General features: G+C 34.3%; 1 protein-coding gene across 2 annotated transcripts in view; it reads left to right on the top strand.

Moving 5' to 3' along the window:
- Positions 1 to 22,668, top strand: part of RPS6KA3 (ribosomal protein S6 kinase A3) — a 105,458-nt gene that overhangs the window by 60,272 nt on the left and 22,518 nt on the right. For both annotated transcript variants that reach the window (XM_065900546.1, XM_065900547.1), the window contains 7 exons: positions 1,504 to 1,585; positions 8,939 to 9,019; positions 9,772 to 9,851; positions 10,429 to 10,535; positions 14,711 to 14,748; positions 14,984 to 15,126; positions 15,327 to 15,397. In XM_065900546.1, the coding sequence (XP_065756618.1) occupies positions 1,504 to 1,585; positions 8,939 to 9,019; positions 9,772 to 9,851; positions 10,429 to 10,535; positions 14,711 to 14,748; positions 14,984 to 15,126; positions 15,327 to 15,397 (602 nt within the window). The remainder of the gene's footprint in view (positions 1 to 1,503; positions 1,586 to 8,938; positions 9,020 to 9,771; positions 9,852 to 10,428; positions 10,536 to 14,710; positions 14,749 to 14,983; positions 15,127 to 15,326; positions 15,398 to 22,668) is intronic.

Genomic DNA, 22,668 nt, shown 5'->3' with positions numbered 1-22,668 from the left:
CGCACCCCTCCTGCAGTGGAAGTGCAATAGCGTCCCATCACTGGACCGCCAGGGAATTCCCCTGGGAATATGTATTCTTAATATTTAGGTATATGTGTATATTTGATTTTTAAAAGATGGGGAGGCAGGGTTCCGACTTAATTTACATTAAATAGTTGTGAGTAAATTTCTTCACTATAAGTGTTTTAAACTGTTTTGCCCAAATCAAAACTACAATGAGGTATCACCTCTCACCAGTCAGAATGGCCATATCATTAAAAAGCCTACAAATAACAAATGCTGGAGGGGATGTGCAGAAAAGGGAACCCTCCTACACTATTGGTGGGAATGTAAAGTGGTGTAGCCACTATGGAAAACAGTATGGAGGTTCCTTAAAAAACTAAAAATAGAGTTGCCATATGATCCAGCAGTCTCACTCCTGGGCATATATCTGGAGAAAACTCTAATTCGTAAAGATGCATGCATCCCAGTGTTCATAACACTATTTACAATAGCCAAGACACGGAAGCAACCTAAATGTCCATTAAGAGATGAATTGATAAAGAAGGTGTGGTGCATATATACAATGGAATACTACTCAGCCATAAAAAAGAATAAAGTAATGCCATTTGCAGCAACATGGATGGACCTAGAGATTGTCACACTGAGTGAAGTCAGAAAGACAAAGACAAATACCTTATTATATCACTTGTATGTGGAATCTAAAATATGACACAAATCAACATATCTACGAAACAAAAACAGACTCACAGATATAGAGAACAGACTTGTGGTTACGAAAGGGGAAAGAGGATGAAGGAGGGATAGATTAGGAGTTTGGGATTAGCAGATACAAACTGCTGTATATAAAATAGATAAACAACAAGGTCCTACTGTGTAGGGAACTATATTCAGTATCCTGTAATAAACCATAATGAAAAAGAATATATATATATTTATATATATAACTGAATCACTTTGCTGTACACCAGAAACTAAGACAGCATTGTAAATCATCTATACTAAAATTAAAAAATAAAAATAAATTGTTCTGCCCAGCAATGAGAAATTGTGGAGTTTTCATACATAGAAAAGACTATCGGTCAACAGAATTGAATCAACAGAAAATTGTGGTCAAGGGGAACTTCTGTATAACAGTTTTTATGGAATCAGAATTTTTGTTTTGTTAGAAGCAGAGCAATCACCACCTGTGTTATACTTTAAACATGTTAGACTTTTCTCTAATTGCTTCATAGTTTAAAGATTTTTGTTTCTGTCTTACATGTCACATGGTCTTTGGGAATTGGCAAACAACAACAAAAAATGTATTCACTTATATTGACACCCAAAGTTATAACCAGTGTTTACAACTCACTATATTTATAATTGGTAATATTTTAAGGAAAATAGTTAATGTATCAGAATCTTTCTAATAATAAGCTATATTACAGTAGGGGGTCTTATTTTAGCAATAGTATAGTTTATGATACTTTGTAAGACTTATTTTCTCTTATTTAAATACAGGTTTTCTTAGTCAAAAAAATCTCAGGCTCTGATGCGAGACAGCTTTACGCCATGAAAGTATTGAAGAAGGCCACATTGAAAGGTAAGTGCTACTGCTATTTGTAGTGTTCGCGTAGTATGAACAAATTGAAAAATCTGAATAGGTCTCATGTGACTCCTAGGCCAGTTACTTAAATTCAGAATCTGTTCCCGTTACTGTCTTTAAATTTAGACTTTCTTTTAGTGGATTTTTCCTACAAGGCTAGGAATCATATGACTAGTGAGAATGGGAGTTGCCATGCTTTAAAAGAAGTATTATAAATTCTTCTTGGGCTTTAGGCAAGTAGAAGTTTAGAATTTTAAAACTAGGTTTGATGCATCTTCCAGTTCATATTATTATTTCAGTGTTTTGAAAACTTACTGATTTATGATGCAAAATAGCTTTTATTCTAAGGACTTTATCATTTTGACTTCTGGTCTCCAAATAAGTTTTTATTCTAAGCCTCTGATTTTGAAAAATCTAATGTCAGATTTGGCTCTTATAGGTAAACAGTCACTTAGAAAAAATTGTACATAGATTTTTAAATACTTAGATCTTCCTTTTTTAAAGTAATATCAGTTATTTTACCACATAACCTCTAATTATTTTGTGTGTTGATTCCTGACATCTCTTTTTTTCCTCTTCAACGTACCTGTATTTTCTAAAGGTTTTGAAATATTCTGGAAGGAATATCTGTGATGATCACTTATTATTTCTGATGTTATTTTTCCCAATTAGTAACTCACACTGGATATTATCATCGTTTCAAGAAATTTCACCTTCCTCTATAAACACCATCCTTTGCCTCTGTTCTCTTGCTCCCTTCCTGAATGTATTTTCTTTCCTATCCAGTCTCCACCCCTGGGCATACTACTTACTTGATTCTTGCTAGGGCCAGGAAATTAAATTATATCCTCAGTGCCCTACTCTACATCACTACTTTTATAATTTTATACTCATGAATTCCATGCTATAAAGCTGCATAGATGGAACTTATTTGAGAGTTCATTTACAAAAGCAACAAAAGTAGTTTTTTTCATGTATATAACAGGATTTGTGTTGTGCATAGTATATGTAAAGGAAACTATGAACTCTGAGAAACCTAAAAGATATTGGGAAAGGAAATACATGCCCAATTCCTTTTAGAGAAGGCTGTTAAGACTCTTAGTATTCCTCTAATCATCCAGATAGCTCCATATCCTCAAGATTCCTGTTGCATTTTCCTTGAAATATTGAAAATTTCACTTGAAAACATACGCCTCAAAGAGTATTCTAAAAAAGAAGAATGAGAAAGGAACAAGTTTTATCAGGTTTAAGGCTTATTAAAAGCAGTAATAATTCATTGTGTTTTGGGGGAAAATAATACAGGCATATAAACCAGTGGAACAAAACAGTACAAAAGTATTATATATTAAAGTTTCATGTATTTGTTGCAAAAATATTGAGTAAGTGCTGTGCTGTATGACAAAGCAGGTGGCCAGAACAATGGGAAATTAAATACTGATTTTTTAAATGTTGTTTGAAATACTCGTGAACAACCTGCAAAAAAACTAGAGTCTTCTCTTAAACCATATACCATAATAAACAATCTAACTGAATTTTACAACTTAACACATCCTAGGAAACTTGTGAAGAGATATTGAGCAAAGCACAAATTACAAACAAATTGACAGTACAAAAACTTTTGGCCTTTTATACAATGAAAAATAGTATAAATAGGAGATCAGGAAATTATTTGCCTCAAATATTACAAAGTATTAATATATAAGGAATTTATTAAAAGGCTCCTACTGGCCAAATCTAGGACAGTTTAAACATTGCAATAATTAATGACAGTGATCGATTACAACCCACTGAATAAAGAATCCATGCGTTAATCCATAAATTAATGGAGAACAAGGGAAGGCTCTTCCTTACAATGGAATTCCAACTAATAAATGTAAAAGGAATGATTGAGTTAGGAGTTCCTAAGAAATAACTTTACAACCTCCACCTAAAGGGTTTTAGAATACATTTTTATGCAAGGGGATAAAATAAATAACATTTGGGGAAATGTCCCAGTTTTCTGATAAATGCATATAAAATAATGAGTTATTTCATATAATGGCAACATAAGTTAGAAAGCGGTTTTGCAGTAAGTACAATGAGCCATTGTTGCTGCTAAAGTAACCTAAGGAAATAATCTCAAAGAAGGATTTTGTGTACTTGAAAATTTTCATTGCAACATTATTTAGAATATCGAGAATTTAGAAATCTTATAAATATTGAATGTTTAGAAAAATATGGTATACCACTTAATAGAATATTATTTAAATGAAATATTTCAAATATAATCATAAAAATGAATGTAACAAAAATTTGTAAGTGAACATTATAACGAATTTGGCTACCACAAGTATGTAAAATTATATAGATGTTAGCGATATAAGAGACCATAGAAAAGTGAAGCTACTTGACATATTGGAATTATAGACTGCTGGTGTGTTCTTAAATTTTATTTTTATTTTTATCAAAGTAATATGTGTATAGAGTCTTATAAAATAGCAGTGCTTTTCCTACCCTTCTCCCTATCCCAGTTCTTGACCCCCAGAGACGATGACTTCCATCTCTTTAGCTGCTGCTTCTGCCTTTTACCTCCACATTCAATATTCTTATATTGTAATTCTTTGATTGTTTTCATTTGGAGACATAATCTTTTGACTTCCTATCATGGAAGATTAGGATTTAGTTCTCTTACACACAGTTTCCCTTTTCATGTCCTCCTAGTAATGTTTTCATAATGCTTTATACAAATTGTTCCTGTACTGAAGTCACATATCCTTCACATCTTTGCTGTATTAGATCTCCTTTCCTAAATTCTGTACCTACCTTTTTCTCAGTTTACTTTCTAGTTTTGGTGAAACACATCTTCTAGTAGCTACTTTAGAAAGGCTGAATGGATGGTAAATTTTTTGTAACTACATGTCTGAAAATGCCTTTATTCTGCCCCTCACTTAATTTATAATTTGACTGGATGTAAAATTCTAGATCAGAAATAATTTTCCGTCAGATATTTGAAGGCATTGTTTCCATTGTCTTCCAGTTTCCTGTGTTGCAATTATGAAATTTATTGCCATTGTGGTTCCCAGTCCTTTGTGTATAAGCTGCTTTTCCTCCTTAGAAGTCTTTAGAATCAAGCTACTCTTTATCCCTGGTGTTCTGAAATTTGTATAATGGTATTTCTTTAGTGTGGATTTTTAAAATTCATCATACCAGATATGGGGTGGTCTCTTTCAATCTAGAAACTCATTTCTTCAGTTCTGGGAAAGTATTTTGTCATTTCTTCTCCATTTTATAACTGCTACTCTTTGGATATTTTGAACCTCCTGGGTCGTTGCCTAATTTTTACTTTTTTTCCATCCTATTTTCCATTTTTGTCTTTTTTTTTCCTGCTTCCTAGGAAATTTTATCATATATCTTCCAACCCTGCTATTAACTTCTTGTTTCTACCATTATTTTTAATTTCCTAGATTTTCCTTGTTCTCTAATTCTTCCTTTTTTTTTTTTTTTTTTTTTTTTTTTTTTTTTTTTTTGCGGTCCGCGGGCCTCTCAGACGTTGGGCCTCTCACCGTTGTGGCCCCTCCCGCCGCGGAGCACAGGCTCCGGACGCGCAGGCCCAGCAGCCATGGCTCATGGGCCCAGCCGCTCCGCGGCACGTGGGATCCTCCCGGACCAGGGCACGAACCCGTGTCTCCTGCATCAGCAGGCGGACTCTCAAACACTGCGCCACCAGGGAAGCCCTAATTATTACATTTTTTAAAAACTTTTTATTATGGTAAGTGTCAAACATCTACAGAAAGAAACAGAAAATATAGAGAAGCCCCATATACCCTTCTTTTTCCTTCAACATTTATCAACTCATAATCAATCTTTTTTTATCTGTGTTCTCTCCCTTCCCCTCTTTTGATATTTTGAAGCAAATCCCAGACATTGTATAATTTCTTCCATAAATATTTTAGTATGTATCTCTAAAAGATAAAGCCTCTTGAAATAATACAATTCTGTGATTATGCCTGAAAAATTAATATACAGATATCTGATCAGTGCTCAAGTTTCCAGTTGTCCCTATTGTTATAATTCATTTTTCTTTTTGTAATTTGTTTGAATCAGGATCTATATAAGGTCTATATTTTTCTACTTATTTTGATAGCTATTTTTCATGTTTAGAGTCTTTCCTTAAATTCCTGGGAATTCTTTGCTGTCTTTTCCTCATTTAAGAGTGAGGTACCTATATTCATATATATATATATATATATATATATATATATATATATGTGAATCACTTTGCTGTACAGCAGAAATTAACACAACATTATAAATCAACTATACTTCAATAAAATAAATTTTTTTAAAGAAAAAAAAGTGCGGTACCAAAAAGCTGATTAGAAGGGGTTCTATGGCAAGAATTTGCTTATTTCTCATTGACCTCCTTTCTTTAAGCTTAGATTTTAGCTTTCTCTGATTTGCTGTATGAGTTACCACTTAGTCACCTTCTGTTACTGCTTCTCTTTTTTGTCCTTGTGAGTTTATGCATAATTTTTCCATTATTGTAATTTCAATAGGGTTTTAGAAGAAAGTAGAAAGTAAAACATCCATGTTTAACCAGAAATCTCTTTCCATTTTAAAGTTTCTATTAATATAATAAATGGGGACAAAAAGAAGTCAAAAGTGTTATGTTGAGTTTATGGGGACTTGTGTCCTAATAAAGTAGTCTGTGGGCCTAAAAGGTTTTGTAAACTATTGCTTAAAGCATTTTCTTAATACATAATTCTAGAAACATAAACAGCATTTCTTCTTATTCACTCTCATGTTCAAGTCAAGTAGAATTTAAAATGTAATAACTAGTATGTGATAAAAATTATTTCAGCGGAATGTAGTTGCTTTGCCAACATGAGTCAGTATTAACAAATTCTGTTCTGGGGGTTTAGAGTTTAACCAATGTAAAGCATGCCTTCTTCTGAACCACTAACATCCTAATCAAAATTGCTGATCGTAGGATGATTTATATTTGTCACTAGGTCTTTATATACATAAAAGAAACCAGATTAGAACTATTACACAGTCCTGTCTCAGACAGAAGGAAGGAATTCTTTAGTGAGTGAATCTTACTGTTCGTTTTGAACTAAACAAGGTCTCATCAGTGTTGCATATAAGGAAACTATCTCACAAGAGAATCATAATAGAAAGAAAAGCATCTGGTTCTAGCCTCTCATTTTATAGAGAAGGAAGCAGGAAGCCCTTGAGCAATGAAAGGATTTGACCAAGGTAACTCATCTAGTTATTAGCATGGCCACTAAACTATAGCTCTTGACTCCCAAGTAATTGTTCTTTCCATAGTGGTACAATAATAGAAGAGGGATATACAGTAAATATACTGATGGATATTTTTGCTGCTTATTAAATAAGCTTTGTATAAGTATTGAAAGAGGTAGAAACTTGGAATCTAGCTTTAAGGTAATAAGAACATAATCCAAGATTGTATGGGTAGCGATGGAAAAAAGGGCAGTTTTGGGCCAGACTAGACTAGAATTGTCAGCAGGCCTAGGTGATGAACCTCATTCACACAAATAATAGAAAGGGCCTGTTGGACATAAGGCATCAGAGTTGTAGTGATAGGACAAGATAACAAAATCAGAGATTGATCCTGAATTTGATACATCCACAAAACAAGTCAATAAAAAGAGCTGCGTTGATATCAAGAGCAATTGAGTCCTTTTCCTGTTTTGCCTATTTTCAGTCACTGGCACCAAAATCTCCCAGTTGGCGTGGAAAACTGGTAGAATGGGAAACGTAGGATTTTTTTAAGTTTATTTGTTTATTTTTCCCAGAGGGCTTAGTTCTGAGTTTTAGATATCAGTGGTCACCTTAAATTGACAAGAAAACTCATCATTCTGTCTGTTCCCGCCCCCACTGCCAAAAAAGACGCTCTTTCCATTCTTTCTATTTAATCTTTGGCAGAACCATTCAGTCTCTCTGGCCTGAAAAATAGAAGTTATGTGTGATTTATCCTTATTATGCAACAGAAAAAAAAACTTTAATGAATGATCATTCTCACCTCTTAAATCCATTGAGCTACCAACAGAGTACTTATCAGATGATTAATCACCAGTTTACTTGTCTGTCATTCCCACCAGATTATTAGCTTCTTGAAGATTATTTTATTTGTATCTCACAGTGCCTGGCATGTAGAGTTTGCTCAGGAAATATTTGGTTGGTAAAAGAGATCTTTGCCTACTGGGTCAAATGTAAATTCATTCTGGCATTCCAAATTGTCAGGAATCTGGATCCTCCCTACTTCACCACCCCTCCCACCCCCACCCCCCCAGTTTCCACACTGATTAGGTTCCTTCTTGCTCATCATGCATGCCTCCATGTCCTGGTTTGCACTGGTACTCGATACCTGGACTTTTCTTCTCTCGGTCCAATCCTCCTTGCCCATATAAATTCCACTCTAAAAGTCCCTAACCCCACCTCTTTGCTCTAGTCTTCCTATGCAAGTAAAACTGATCTTTCCCTTTTCTGAATTCTTGTACTGCTTATTGGTGGTAATACATCATTTTATCCCTTTATCATATTCATGGTGCTATAACTACTATTTAATTGGATATCTCTTATATGCGAGGCTCTCGATACACAAACCTTATCTGAAATGGTCACATAGCCCCCAAAGACACAGTGGTGTTATCCTCATTTTATAGATGAGAGGTGTAATAGAGGCACAGAGAGTTTAAATAAGTAACTTGGTCAAGATGACACAGATCCGAATCCAGATTTTTCTAACTCCAAAAAGCCTTTGCTCTTTCAGCTGCACCACAGTACTTCCTCTCAGTATCTCTCCTCTCCTGCCTCCCTCAAAATACACCTTTTGGAGTATATCTGTCCTTCACCATGTCTGCCCCATATTTTAGATGCTTAATGAATGTTTGTTGAATTGAGTTGATAAGGTTGGTAAGGAGAAGTGTTAAAAACTATTTCATTTTTTGTGTGTGTTTTAACATTTCATTGGAATGCCTTGTTTTTAAAAAGTTGCTCCTTTTTTGGCTATTTTTCATAACTTTGATCAAAATACTTGGAAATCTGATGTTAAAGCCAACATCTAATATGTTCTCTGTATTTCTTTAATGTAAAGCACAGATTTTATAAATATATACAATTTCTTCTGGTAACATAATTTAGTAAAACAATAGTTATTAATTTTGAAAATTCAAGAGTAATGAATAGTTTTATTTATACATATAAGTAATTTTATTTATATGGGAATTCACACTTTTATACATATAAGCAAAATTTTATTTAAAATAGTCACCAAAGAGATTTTGTTTTAAAGATTGTCTCTGGAAGCTATTACAGTATAGCCATATGTGTAATATTTTATAGTTCGAGACCGTGTTCGGACAAAAATGGAGCGTGATATCTTGGTAGAAGTTAACCATCCTTTTATTGTCAAGTTGCATTATGGTAAGTTATGAACAACCTGCCATCTCATCCCTTTACCTCATTCTCCCACTCCCTGAGTGCATTCAGATATACTAATGAATATAAATATTTATTTGTGTATATTTGTATGTGTCTAGTAGATACATATAGTAAAGTCATGGAAATTAAACCATTACTTCTTAGATAAATTTTAGAAGCTTTTATTGCATTTAGCTTCGTGTTTCTTTTAAACATTATAGTTTCTGAGTGATAGCCATAGGAACAGGTAATAATAATCATTTTTAAATTATAATAATAATAATGTACCAGTATTTTATAGTCTATATGTGTTAGACTAACTTACAAGCAAGAAAGATCCCTAATATCGACGTCCTGATGTTCTTATTCTGTGTAATTAAAGCTGACCAATCCACCTTTTTTTGTAGTTAAGTGACATGGTATTTTGTATTTTGTTTCATGGTTAAGTAAGTCCTTTCTGTTGGGAATTTTTCTTATTGACCACATGTTCTAGAACTGTTGTATTCCTGAGAGACTGTTGCCTGAATAAAATCTAACACATGTTTTAGTGGTTCCATAATAAGAAACACTGCATTTAACATTTCTACGTGGAAATTAGGAGGAATCATTGGTTAACTTCTAAATAAAAATCAGTTTAGATCTATGATGTAGTCATTAATTTGCTAAAATAGTATTCATTTGTGAATGAGTTGACCTAATGTAAGCCCCCCAAATTAAACTATGAATTAAATGGAAATTTTCGTTTCTTCATTCAGCTTTTCAAACTGAAGGGAAGTTGTATCTTATATTGGACTTTCTCAGGGGAGGAGATTTGTTTACACGCTTATCCAAAGAGGTATATAATTAATCTCTGTTTTAAATCTATTTATACACATCCTTTTTCAACTAAAGCTTTGTTATATTTCAATATTATGCTTGTCGTATTTTGTCAAGTGGCACAAGATTCTTACATTGACGAATCAGAGCCAAAAAGAGTTATTTTCCTAACTTCTGAATTTATTCGGAAAGTAGATTTTAAATTGATAAACTGTCTTTTGCCCTGCTTCTTTTAGTTATAGTTTTTTCAGAAGCAATAATATAACAACAAGATATCCTTAAACAATCAGTAGTGGAAATTCAACCTGCATTGTAAAGATCATTTTTCATTTCTAAGACGTTACTGTGATGGAGCAGCAATGGCACAATCTGAATATAGTTGTTACTTAACAAAATGTAAAATTATTTTCCCCACAGTGCATATTTAGCATTTAGTAAGTCATTAGTTGACTAACTCAGTCATTTTTGAAAATTTCTTTCATAAGTGAATTGTGTAATTAGCATATTTATAATTTTTTGATATTTAAACTGTAGGATGGAACTTTTAAAAAATGCAAAAAGAAAATAAAGACAGAAAAATTATTATTTTATTTTAGGTCATGTTCACAGAAGAAGATGTCAAATTCTACTTGGCTGAACTTGCGCTTGCTTTAGACCATCTACATAGCCTGGGAATAATCTATAGAGACTTAAAACCAGAAAAGTAAGGAATCATGCTGCTAAGTTGAATACAGTGTAATATAATTATTTAGGGGGTAATATAAAATAATATATCATAGAACTACCACAAACACTGGATTAGAATGCGTATGCTTCACATTTCTGCTAACCCTTTATGTTCTCATACTTTTAAATATCTGTTAATCAAAATACCTGTTAACATTACCTTGTTTTCATTTGCATTCTTTGATTTTTAATGAAGTGGAAATCTATGCTCATAGCTTTATTGGCAGTTGTATTTTTGTGTGATTTTTCTGTTCATGGCCTTTGCTCAGTTTTCTTTTGGAGTGTTGTTTTTTTCCCATTGATTTGTAAGAGACCTTTCTATACAAATTAAGAATTTAACCATTTGACATATGTTGCAAATACACTTTTCTAGTTTATCTTTTAATTTTATTATTTTATTATGTATGTATGTATATATGTATGTATGGCTGTGTTGGGTCTTCGTTGCTGCACGCAGGCCTTCCCTAGTTGTGGCAAGTGGGAGCTACTCTTTATTGCGGTGTGCGGGCTTCTCATCACAGTGGCTTGTCTTTGTTGTGGAGCACAGGCTCTAGGCGTGTGGGCTTCAGTAGTTGTGGCACTCGGGCTCAGTAGTTGTGGCTCACAGGCTCTACAGCGCAGGCTCAGTAGTTGTGGCACACGGACTTAGTTGCTTCGCGGCATGTGGGATCTTCCTGGACCAGGGATTGAACCCATGTCCCCTGCATTGGCAGGCGGATTCTTAACCACTGCGCCACCAGGGAAGTCCCTATCTTTTAATTTTGTGTTATTTTAACCTACACAAGTATTTTTCTCTCAGATCTACCAGTCTTTCCTTTTGTGGTTTCTTCTGTGACTTTTATTCTTCGAAGGGCTTTTCCAATTCTCATGATAAGATTTTTTTCTTCTCATTTTATGGTTTCTTTCTTTTTTTTTTTTACTTTTAACTCCATCTAGAAATTTTTTGGTGTGAGGGATGGCATGGAGCTAATTGTTTCCTCCAAATACCATTTATTGAAAATTTTCTTCTCCACATGATTTCAAATTTTTAATGAGAGTTAAGCAAATTTCCCTTTACTTTCATAGTAGTGATTATCAAGAAGCTAATATTATTTAAATTGTACACACTTCTTTGTTTTAATTTGTTAGTGTTTACTATCTACCACTTTGAGAAAGAAAGGTTTTCTTTTCTCCTTTTTTAAGGATATAAACAAGAGCCTTGTTCTTTCAAGAATTTTTAAAAATAGCTTTTTTGAGATACAGTCCACATACCCCAATGTTCATAGCAGCATTATTTACAATTGCCAAGATGTGGAAGCAACCCAGATGTGTTATAAATATACAATGGAATATTTCTCAGCCATAAAAAAGAATAAAATTAGTGGCTGCTGGGGGGTGGGGCGGGAATATAGAGGTGGGGAAGCGGTAAGGTACAAAGTATTGGGTGTAAGTTAAGCTCAAGGATGTATTGTACAACACAGGGAATATAGCCAATATTGGGGAAGAGCTGTAAATGGAAAGTAACCTTTAATTATACTAAAAAAAAATTTTTTAATTAAAAAAATAGTTCTACCACCTAAGTATGCATTCTTAAACAATATAGGTTTCATTTGTTTTAAACTTTATTAAATAAATACTGTACATAAATCTTTGTGTCCTGATCTTTGGACCTATATGATATATTAATATCCAGCTATTAAAACTAAAGTATACAAGTCAGTGGTTTTTAGTATATTCACAGAGTTGTGTAACTATCATCTTTATCAAGAATTTGGATATTACTTACCTTAAAATGTTACATGCAAAATTTAAATTATATATTACAATAGGAAACAAAGGAAATACTCCTTTGGAATCCTGTTAAGTGATCATTTAGAAATTGTTATACTTTCATATTTTACGTTTGTTTTTCAGGTATTTTGTTTTTGGATAAGTTTCATATGGTTCTGATTTTATTCCCCAGATAATGACTGAGTTTTTCTCATCATTTTCCCAATGTCTAACTATCACAACATAAAATATAATTCCTAGTGAGAATGAATATTCAAGCATATAGTCCTTAGAAGAAAAATTTACTGTGAACATAAGATTAAACATTCATAATAAAAATGTGTTCGTGTTTTATATCATTTAATTGAATGTATTTATTGTAGACCATTGTATTAATGTTGGTTTTAAAATTATATATAAAGCATGGATCCTGTCTCAAAGATCAAATAAGATCTAACGTGGGTAAGATTGCTTATAGTGAGATTTTTCACGTAAATGTCTAGACTACACTATTAAACTGAAATAACATTTAATTGTTAAATGATCCAAGTGATATCATCATGTAGAGCTTAGGAGAAATTTAAATTTTTAGACCAATTGTTTTACTCACTATAAGGGGTTTTCCAGATCCTTTTAAACTAGAACTCTGTTACAATAAATATGGCTAAAAATAATTATTAATAATTGAAAGAGAACTTCGCTTATTGAGAGTAATACAGTTGACTTTTTCTTTCAAAGATAAAGGACGGGCATGGTTATCTTAGAAAGCACTTGCTATAGGAAGTATAAGTAATGCCCTTTTAGCCATGTTTTCTTTTTAAATTTTTTCAAAATTACCAAGAATGATTTGAGGTTTGTTTTGTTTTGTTTTTAGAACTGTCTTCCAGGTATTGATTAGACAGAAGGGAGGATGATTCCCACCATACCTGATAATTCCCTTTATATTCCCTAAATGTGTTGGTCTGCTTTCTAGTCAAGCATAATCAAGATCAGTATTTTTTTCATAACAAGTCCCTTGTAGTGAAAGAGACTTGAACACTGTGTCCCTACTGAATTACCCTCACTGGTAAACGTTACTGTAATCATAGTTGAACTGATGATATAGGAAGGTTGGTAGTATTTTTGACATAGTAAAATTTTATTATAACAAAATTTGGCTTGCACATTTTTTTAGTTAATTAAAAGAATTAAAAGTAAGGAATTAAAAGGAATTAAATGTATTAAAAGTAAGGAAATGCCTATATTATGGAATAGTTTTGAATATGAGTGAAATAGTTGACCTTATTACTTGACCTTTCAAGTCAGTATACTAAAATACCCATCCAGAAATGCAGTGACTGGCTTAACAGCTTAGTACTTAACTCCTTTCTATAGCTCCTTAATTAACGACCTTACTCTACACTCAAGTATCTGCTAAAGCCAGAAACTTGAGTGTCTTCTCCAGTTGTTGTTCTTTATCATAAGTCATACCTAAGAGCACACTAAATATTCTTTATTTTTCCTTCTAAATTGTTTTCTAAAATTGCAGATCTGATTATCTTTACCTTCCATGCATGTAAACCTTTTATGATCTTCATTGCCCTTAAGAAGAAATCCAAACTCTTTGGAATGCTCTATCAGCTCTTTGTAGACTGGCCCCATTCATGCAATATACATTTCTTATTTATCTGTGCTCTACCGAACAGTGAGCTACAAGATGAATAAGGTCAAAGTCTCAAGGAGCTCTCAGTTTACTGAAAAAGAGAGAAAACACTGGATAATATATACAATGTAGTGATGGTTCAAGAAGAACAAGGAGTATGAGGAAGGTGTGTTGAGGAGAAGAGGATTGTGTAAGTTGTGTCAGAAAAAAAGCTAGGAAGGAATTCCCTGGCGGTCCAGTGGTTAGGACTCATCGCTTTCACTGCCGGGGCCTGGGTTCAGTCCCTGGTTGGGGAACTAAGATCCCGCAAACTGCACAGCACAGCCAAGAAAGAAAAAGAAAAAAAGCTAGTAAAGAATGATTGAGTCAGATGCCTTTAAAATGACAGCTCTAACACTTTTGACTTAACTGTCCAGACCTCTGTCTATTGTGCAAGCACTAGGGAGTCTAGTTAGGCCACCTCTGCAGAAAGGCACTAAGAGCAACTTAGAATATAGGTCTTGGTTCCTTTCCTCATAGTTCTCAAGTGTCCCTGGCTCATTAATACAAGTTATAAGTCTTTGCCTTTGGGATTCGTTATATACGTGTGTCCAAAAAAATAATTTTTCTCCTCCTTTACCTTCGCCTTTTTATTCAGAGTCTAAAGCAATATTTTGGAACGAATGTGATGATCTGATACTTAACAAAGTAATTTCAGTTTTAGCTTCGAAAAATCTCTCTTTAATGGTTTGAAAAGATTTTCTAACTTTGTTTTCTTTCAGCATACTTCTTGATGAAGAAGGTCACATCAAGTTAACAGGTAAAAATCCTCATTTTGTTAAAATAGTCTCTCCTACTCTATATAATTAATTTCCTTTAAGGTTGATCATGGTATAAATATTAAGTAACACATTGTGTTAAAAACTTGAATTAGAATTTTTAAATAATTAATGTAAATATTGGAACTATTAATGTAAACTTTGGAACTCAAAGTTTAAACTTTACGTGTGCAAATTATTGTAGGATATTTATGAACTTGATATTTATTTTGGCAGATTTTGGCCTAAGTAAAGAGTCTATTGACCATGAAAAGAAAGCATATTCTTTTTGTGGAACTGTGGAATACATGGCTCCAGAAGTAGTTAATCGTCGAGGTCATACTCAGAGTGCGGACTGGTGGTCTTTCGGTGTGTTAATGGTAAGGTTTGGGGTGTTTTTTTGGTTTGTTTTTTTTTTTTTGAAGTTCACTAGTGAATATAGTAGAAATATAAATCACTTGTTTTATTGTATAGCAATTTTAGAAGATGTGGTTGTAATTAAGATGTTGCTTTTTTATCTTCTAGCCTTGAGATTTTATACCTACTGACTAATACCTCTGATTATTTTGCCTTTTTATAGTTTGAGATGCTCACTGGTACACTACCTTTCCAAGGAAAAGATCGAAAAGAAACAATGACTATGATTCTTAAGTAAGTACTCCCTAGTGGATGTGTTTTGATGAGATTTAAAAATAAATGCTTCAAACTAAAAAATGAGATTTTTAGAGTGTTAGCTATCGTCTAAGAAATAACTAAGAAATTCATTGATATTATGACATCAATATTATGTGGTTTAAATATGAGCAAACCCCATAGATCTAGAATACTCATAATTATCTTCATGTTACTATTGAAAGCTTTACCTTTGAGATTTGGAATATGAAAAAGATGCCCATTATTCTATTTCTCTTTACATTGTCCTGGAGGTACTAGCAAGTAAAGTAAGGCATCCAAAAGAAGTGCAGCTTAAGGTTTAAAAAGCAGAAATAAAATTGTCATTATTGGGAATTCCCTGGTGGTCCAGTGGTTAGGACTCCATGCTTCCACTGCCAGGGGCCTGGGTTCGATCCTTGGTCAGGGAACTAAGATCCCGCAAGCCCCACGGCACGGCCAAAAAAAATTGTCATTATTTAGTTAACACGATTGTGTCCATAGAAAATCCAAATCTTCATATAAATCCTTGGAATTAATGAGAGCTTGGCAAAGTTGCTGGATAAAGGGTCAGTAAATAAAATCTATTTCATGTCTGTATACTAGCAACAGAAAACGGAATTTTTTAAAAAAGATACTGTTTACAATAGTAAAAAAAAAAAATCAAACCTAGGGAGAAATCTAGCAGAAGTTATGCAAGAACTTTATGCAGAGAACTTAGAAAATGCTAGGAAATTTTAAAAGACCAAAGTAACTTGGAAGGTTATACCATATTCACATTATGACAGACCTAAGTGTTATAAAGGATGTGTGTTATCCAATAAAAAAATATAATGTGAACCCCATACATAATTTTAAATTTTCTAGTAGCAACATTAAAAAAGTAAAAAGAAACAACTAAAATTAATTGTAATATATTTTATTTAACCCAGTATATCCAAGATATTATCATTTCAACATGTGATCAGCATTAAAAAATGATCGAGACATGATACATTATTTTTTTTATTTGAAACTCACTGCAGGTTTTACACTTAACAGTTTGGGCTAGCCACATTTCAAGTGCTCAGTGGCTGTATGTGACTAGTGGCTACCATATTGGACAGCATAACTGTAGTTTCAGTGCAAATCATATTTAAATCCTAACAATTTTTTGTGTGGAACTTAATAAACTGATTCTTATATGATAATACAAAGGACCAAGAATAGCTAAAACACTCCTGAAGAATATCAAGATAGGAGGACTTGCTTTACCAAGTATCAAGCCTTGCTATAACTATAATTAGGACAATATGGCATTAAAACAAGTATAGAAAATAGAATTGTGCAATGGACTTGAGAGGCCAGTAGCAGACCTATACATATATGGACACTCGATTTACAACCATTGGAAATTGCAGAGCAGTAGGGAAATAGCACCCTTTTTTAGTAAATCATGCTGGAAAAAATGATATTCAAACAGAAAAAGATAAAACAACTACCTCACACCATACACAAATCATTTCCAAGTATATTATAAATATATATATATATTTTTTTACATATATATGGGAAAAGGGCAGAAAGATTCTAGAAGAGAATATAGGAGGAATCTTCATGACCTGGGTGTAGAAGAAGTAGTCTTTCAACACAAAAAGCATGAGCCATAAAGGAAAAGATTGATAAATTATTACTACATTAAAATTAATAACTTCTCATCAAAATATTCCATTGAAAAAATAGAAGAAATTTATAACATATAACCAACAAAGGACTTGTTTCCAGAATATGTCAAGGACTCCAGTCAATCAATAAGAAAAAGACAGCATCCTATGGCCAATAAGCTTATTAAAAGATGCTTGCCCTCATTAATCAGAAAATGCAAATTAAAACCACAGTGAGCTACAACTACATACCCACCAGAGTAGCTAAGGGTACAAAGACTGACAATACAAAGTGCTGACGGGCTGTGGAGCAGTGGCAGCTTTCATACATAGCTGGAAGGAATGTAAATACTCATATAACCTCTTTGGAAAGCAGTTTTTGGCATTTCTTCTAAAGTCCAATACATGTATAACCTCATCCAGTAATCCTGTTCCTAGGCATGCACCCAGTTTTTATGCATCAAGGTACTTGCACGTCAAGAAACAAGTACCCAGATATTTATAGCAGCATTATTTATAATAGCCAAAAGGTAGAAACTAGATTGTTAACAGAAGAATGGACTAATAAATTGTGGTATATTCATACAGTGGAATACAGCAGGGGTTGACTATAAATATTTTAGATTTTGTAGGCCACACACAGTCTCTGTCACATATTTGTATTGTTTATTATTTGCTTCTAGCACTTTTAAAATGTAAAAACCATTTGTAGCTCAAAAGCCATACAAAAATAGGCTGAAGCCTTTTGCCCGTGGGTGTAGTGTGCTATACAGCAAAGAAAAGGAACAAACCACAGTTACATACAATGACTTGGGTAAATCTCACAAGAATGTTGAGCAAAAGCAATTCAGACACAAAAGAATGAATACTACATAGATGATCCTATTTATAAAGTTTTAAAAGCAGACAAACTAAAGCATAGTTTTTAGGGTCCCTATTTAGATGGCAGAAGTCTGTGGCAAAATCAGGAAAGTAGTTACATTGGATGAGGGGTTCTGGCAATGTTATATTTCTTGGCCAGATGACTGTTCACTTTGTGGTCAATCATGGAGCTGTGTACTTTGGTTTTAGATTTGGGAGGTTTGGTTTTGTTTTTTGCACTTTATGTTATTCGTCACAATAAAAAACATTGAAACATATTTGCTATACAAATGAATGTTCAGTGAACCTTCATCACTCCATCTACTCTGGCCCCTTCCTTTCAGCTAATAGACACACTTTAGTGTTGAGAAAAACAAACCATTTCTTTGACTTGGCCTATCTTTCAAGTTTCTGCAGCATCTTCCTGCATTCTTTCAACAAAAAGCCTCTTTAAAGAGTGGTCTGTGCTTTCTCTTACTTTTTTTTTGGCTGCTTTTATCCCATAGCCTGTTTGTCATTCATTTCTGCCGCTCCATTGAGCGGCTCCATTCTCTCACTATGGTCATCAGTAATTTCCTGGTTGCTTAAACTAGTGGCAGATTGTCAGAAAGGTGACTCTTTGTATGATTTGTTCACGCAATTCATTCAACAGATGATTGAGGTCTTTCTATATGTGCTTAGGATGCAATGTGAACAAGACTGACAAGATCTTCTGTGGTCTCACTGAGCTTGCATTCTAGTGGGGGAGACAAGGAATTAATATTTAAACAAATAAATATAATAATTTCCTGTAGTAATAGGAGCAGTGGGGATAATAAACCAGGGTACTCTTGAAGTGTGAGGGAAGGGGCAGGGGCAGGAATCATTTTAGATGAGACATTTAAGGAAGGTCTCTCTGAGGAGTATTTGACACTGCTGGCCACCCCCTCCCCCCTTCGTTTTTCCTACTTTCATCTACTTCTCCCACCTCTCTAGCCATTCCTCTTTTGGTCTCTTTTGCTTGACCATTCCTTCTCTGCCTGCTTTTCTCTTTTTAATTATGAAAAATTTCAAGGGTAAATTCGCAAAAATAGAATAATACAGTGAACATACGTATACCAATCACCCACATTCAACAGTCATAAAGATTTTGCCACATTTGCTTTGTCTATTCCTCCTTTCTTTTTTTCTTCTTTACTGAAATAGTTTAAGCATTCCAGACATGTCATTTCTCACCTACTGCAGTTTGCATTGCTAAAATATATGGATATTTTCTTATGTAAACTGGTAATAGTCATCTAATACCAATCCTTAACCAGATTTTTCAGGTTTTCTCCAAAACTGTATCCCAAATCAAGTCTGCACGTATCCTTTCGTTGTATTTCTTCAGCTTCTGTTCATCTAGAACAGTGTACCCCTGTTGTTCCCCTGCCATTTACTTGTAGAAACCATGTCACTTTTATAGAATTTTACTTTCTGAATTTATCTTGTTAAAAGATGAGACCACTTCTTAATATCTGAAACAAAAAGCATAAAGGTGATTGTATTGCTTACTATAGTAGGGAAAGCGGTGCTGGTCCAGTAGAATCTCTCCAAGCAGAGTAGACCATTGTTCTTATATAGGGTTTTGGGGAAGGGTGGAGTTCAAGAATTGGCAGGTTTTCAGGGCCTAAAATGAATTGACATCATCTGTAAGTATGGTTACTTGGGTGGGACTCTTGGCACTCAGGTGTGGTTATTGGCGTCAGTTCATTCTTATTTGGCTAATTTTCACAGATGAAGAGCAGTTACTGATTCGTTGGTTTGCAAAAACAAAAAACTCTGTTCACCTAGGCAAGTAGTCTTTGATCAATTGAATGGTTCTGGTGCCTCTCTTGTTACCATGGTTACATAATAATTAGTCTTTTCCCAGGAGTGTGAAGTTTTTTTATTCTCCTTGTGATGTTTTTTCACTTGTTACTTTATCCTGTTTTTGGTTAAACTTTTTTGGCAACATTATTTCATAGCTCGTGCTTTTGCACCCTATTGCATCATATCAGGAGGCTTACAGCACCATGTTGCCCCACTTTAAGTGATGAATTCCCATGGTTACAGCTGATCCCTCCATTGTAAAGTTCCCTGTCAGGTTTTCATCTAATAGTTTCATCCACTGATAATCATTACTTGAAACAGTTATTTTATTAGGGATTTTAAATTGTGTATTTTCTATTACTGTTATTCCTTCACTTATTAGCTGGTATTTTCCAAAGCAATGAGCTTTTCCTCATCAACTAGGGCTATTTAGTTACCTTGAAATGAGGCTCAAACAAGATGAGCCCCAGTGGGCGTGATGTCCGATGAGTTGGGTTTTTATGTTAGTTTTGACTTTTTCCTTTTCCTTTTTCACTATAACGAAGTCATGGGATTTACTAATCAGTGTGATTCAGCCAATTGCATTCATTATTTTTAATGCCCAAATGGTTCTTTTTCTGACCACCTTTTAAATGTTCTCGTTACCCAGTGTTCCATCTCTGATATGCTTTTCTCCCCTCCTGGACTCACTTTCCTGACTGGCACCAGTCTTTCCAATAACTATTGAACATTTTAATTACTCCCAAATCACTCTTTCTTACCTTAATTTACCAGGCACCAGATCTTTATTTCCATTTACTCACCTGCATGACTTAACATTTTTAAACTAAATTTATCTTTGTTCGCTGTTCTGTTCCTCTTCTTGTATTCCCAATTAACAGCTTTTCCATGTACCCTATCTCCTAAGCCAGAAACCTAGAAATCGTTCTTGATTTCTTCCTCTCTTGCATACAAAGCTATTCACCAAATTCAGTCTCCGAACTATTTCACTGTCCCAGCCTTCCTTCTGCATTGCACTGCTTACAGTTCTCAGATCTCCTACCCATGGTGATCTCCTACCCACACTATAGGGCCAAGCTTCTAAGTAGATTGCTCACTGCCTACCACCGCTTCCCACTCCAGATCATTCTATACTTCCCTTGGAGTTCCCTCTTGAAAATAAATCTTGTCCGTTAGTCCACTGTTTAAAGACCTCTGCTATATTCCTGTTACCAAATACGGCAGTGTTTCCCCTCGTTTCTGTTGTTCAACAGAATGCTAATTCTACAAGATGTTAATAGGTATTCTCTGAAGAAGAGGTGCTAAAAACAAATGTTTAGAAAAATACTGATTTCATTACTCTAAATTTATTGGCCTTTTATACGCAACGTATTTTATTTTATGTCTCTAACAAGGGGTATAATAGATAGCATTCCACAAACTCACTGGATCATGAAATATTTTGTTGTTGTTGCTAAGTGTCTAGGGAAATTAATATTATTTAGTAAAATATTGGGGGACACTGGCCAAACGAATAGATTCTCAACCTTTAAATTGCATTTAAGGCCTTTTTCAATCTCCCATGTTAACATAGATATTCCCTACTGTTCCCTTAGCACTCTTTACATGTGTCCTTCTGAATTTGTCTCTTAATGTACTAGCATTATCTATATCTGTCTTCCCCACTGATTGTGGGGGGGGTGGGGGCTGTCTTTATCTCCGTATCCTAAGCAGTGTCTAGCACATAGTAGCTTCAATAACAACTCACTGAATAATAAATGGATCTATTTCTGAAATAGAAATTTCTCTGCTAGCCATTTTCTCCAGCACTGTTATTATTTTCATACTTACAGGATGGTTTCCTTAATTTGTAGGTTGAGAAAAAGAGTAAAATTATATATTAGAAGTGAAACAGACCTTCAAGCTCATCCAGGCCAGTGGTTTTCAGACTGTGTGCCACAGACATCTTAGATGTTCCACAGACCCCTTTCCCACCAGCTCCCCTTCCCTGGAGGGCTATTAAAGGGAACGGGAGGGAAAAAATAGGTGTGTGAAGCACATGTTCTTTTAAATGTTTTAAATGTTGGATTTCTTAAATTCCTGTTGAGAAAGAGTTCCAAGTCTACAGTTTGGCAGCCATTAATCTAACATCCAATCCCCTTGCTCATGAAGAACTGGTAACAGGCTCAAGGGGATTGGCTTTCCCAAGGTCACAAAGTTCTTAGTAACAGACCCAGAACTAAGACTCAGATGATCTTACTTTTACAGTAGTGCTTTTTACAAAATTCTGAAAAATGAAAAAGTTCATTAGAAGATTTGGGGCTAACATTCTGTGTTCACACAAAAACCTAGACCCAAATACTCATAGCAGTTTTATTCATAATAGCCCCGAACTGGACACAATCCAAATGTCCCTCAACAGATAAATGGATAATCTGTGGAATATCCTTGTCATGGAATACTACTTAGCAATAAACATGAATGAACTATTGGGACTTCCCTGGTGGTGCGGTGGATAGGACTCCATGCTCCCAATTCAGGGGGCCCGGGTTCAGTCGCTGGTCAGGGAACTAGATCTCACATGCATGCCACAACTAAGAGTTCATGTGCTGCAACTAAGGAGCCAGCAAGCCACAACTAAGGAGCCCGTGAGCCGCAACTAAGGACCCCCACCTGCCACAACTAAGGAGCCCTGGAGCAGCAACTAAGGAGCCCACGTGCTGCAATTAAGACCCGGTGCAACCAAATAAATAATATAATAGATAGATCTATTATCTATAAATAAATAAATGGAATGAACTATTAATACAACAACTTGGATGAATCTCAAGGGAATTCTGCTGCATGAAAAAAGTTACATGCTGTATGGTTCCATTTACATGGCATTCTTAAAATGACAAAATTATAGAAATGGAGAATACATTAGTGGTTGCCAGAGGTTAGGAATTGGGGAGGGAG

The sequence above is a fragment of the Phocoena phocoena genome, chromosome X, assembly GCF_963924675.1.
Source record: "Phocoena phocoena chromosome X, mPhoPho1.1, whole genome shotgun sequence".
Taxonomy (NCBI): Eukaryota; Metazoa; Chordata; class Mammalia; order Artiodactyla; family Phocoenidae; genus Phocoena; species Phocoena phocoena.
This window is presented reverse-complemented; position numbering and strand designations above follow the sequence as displayed.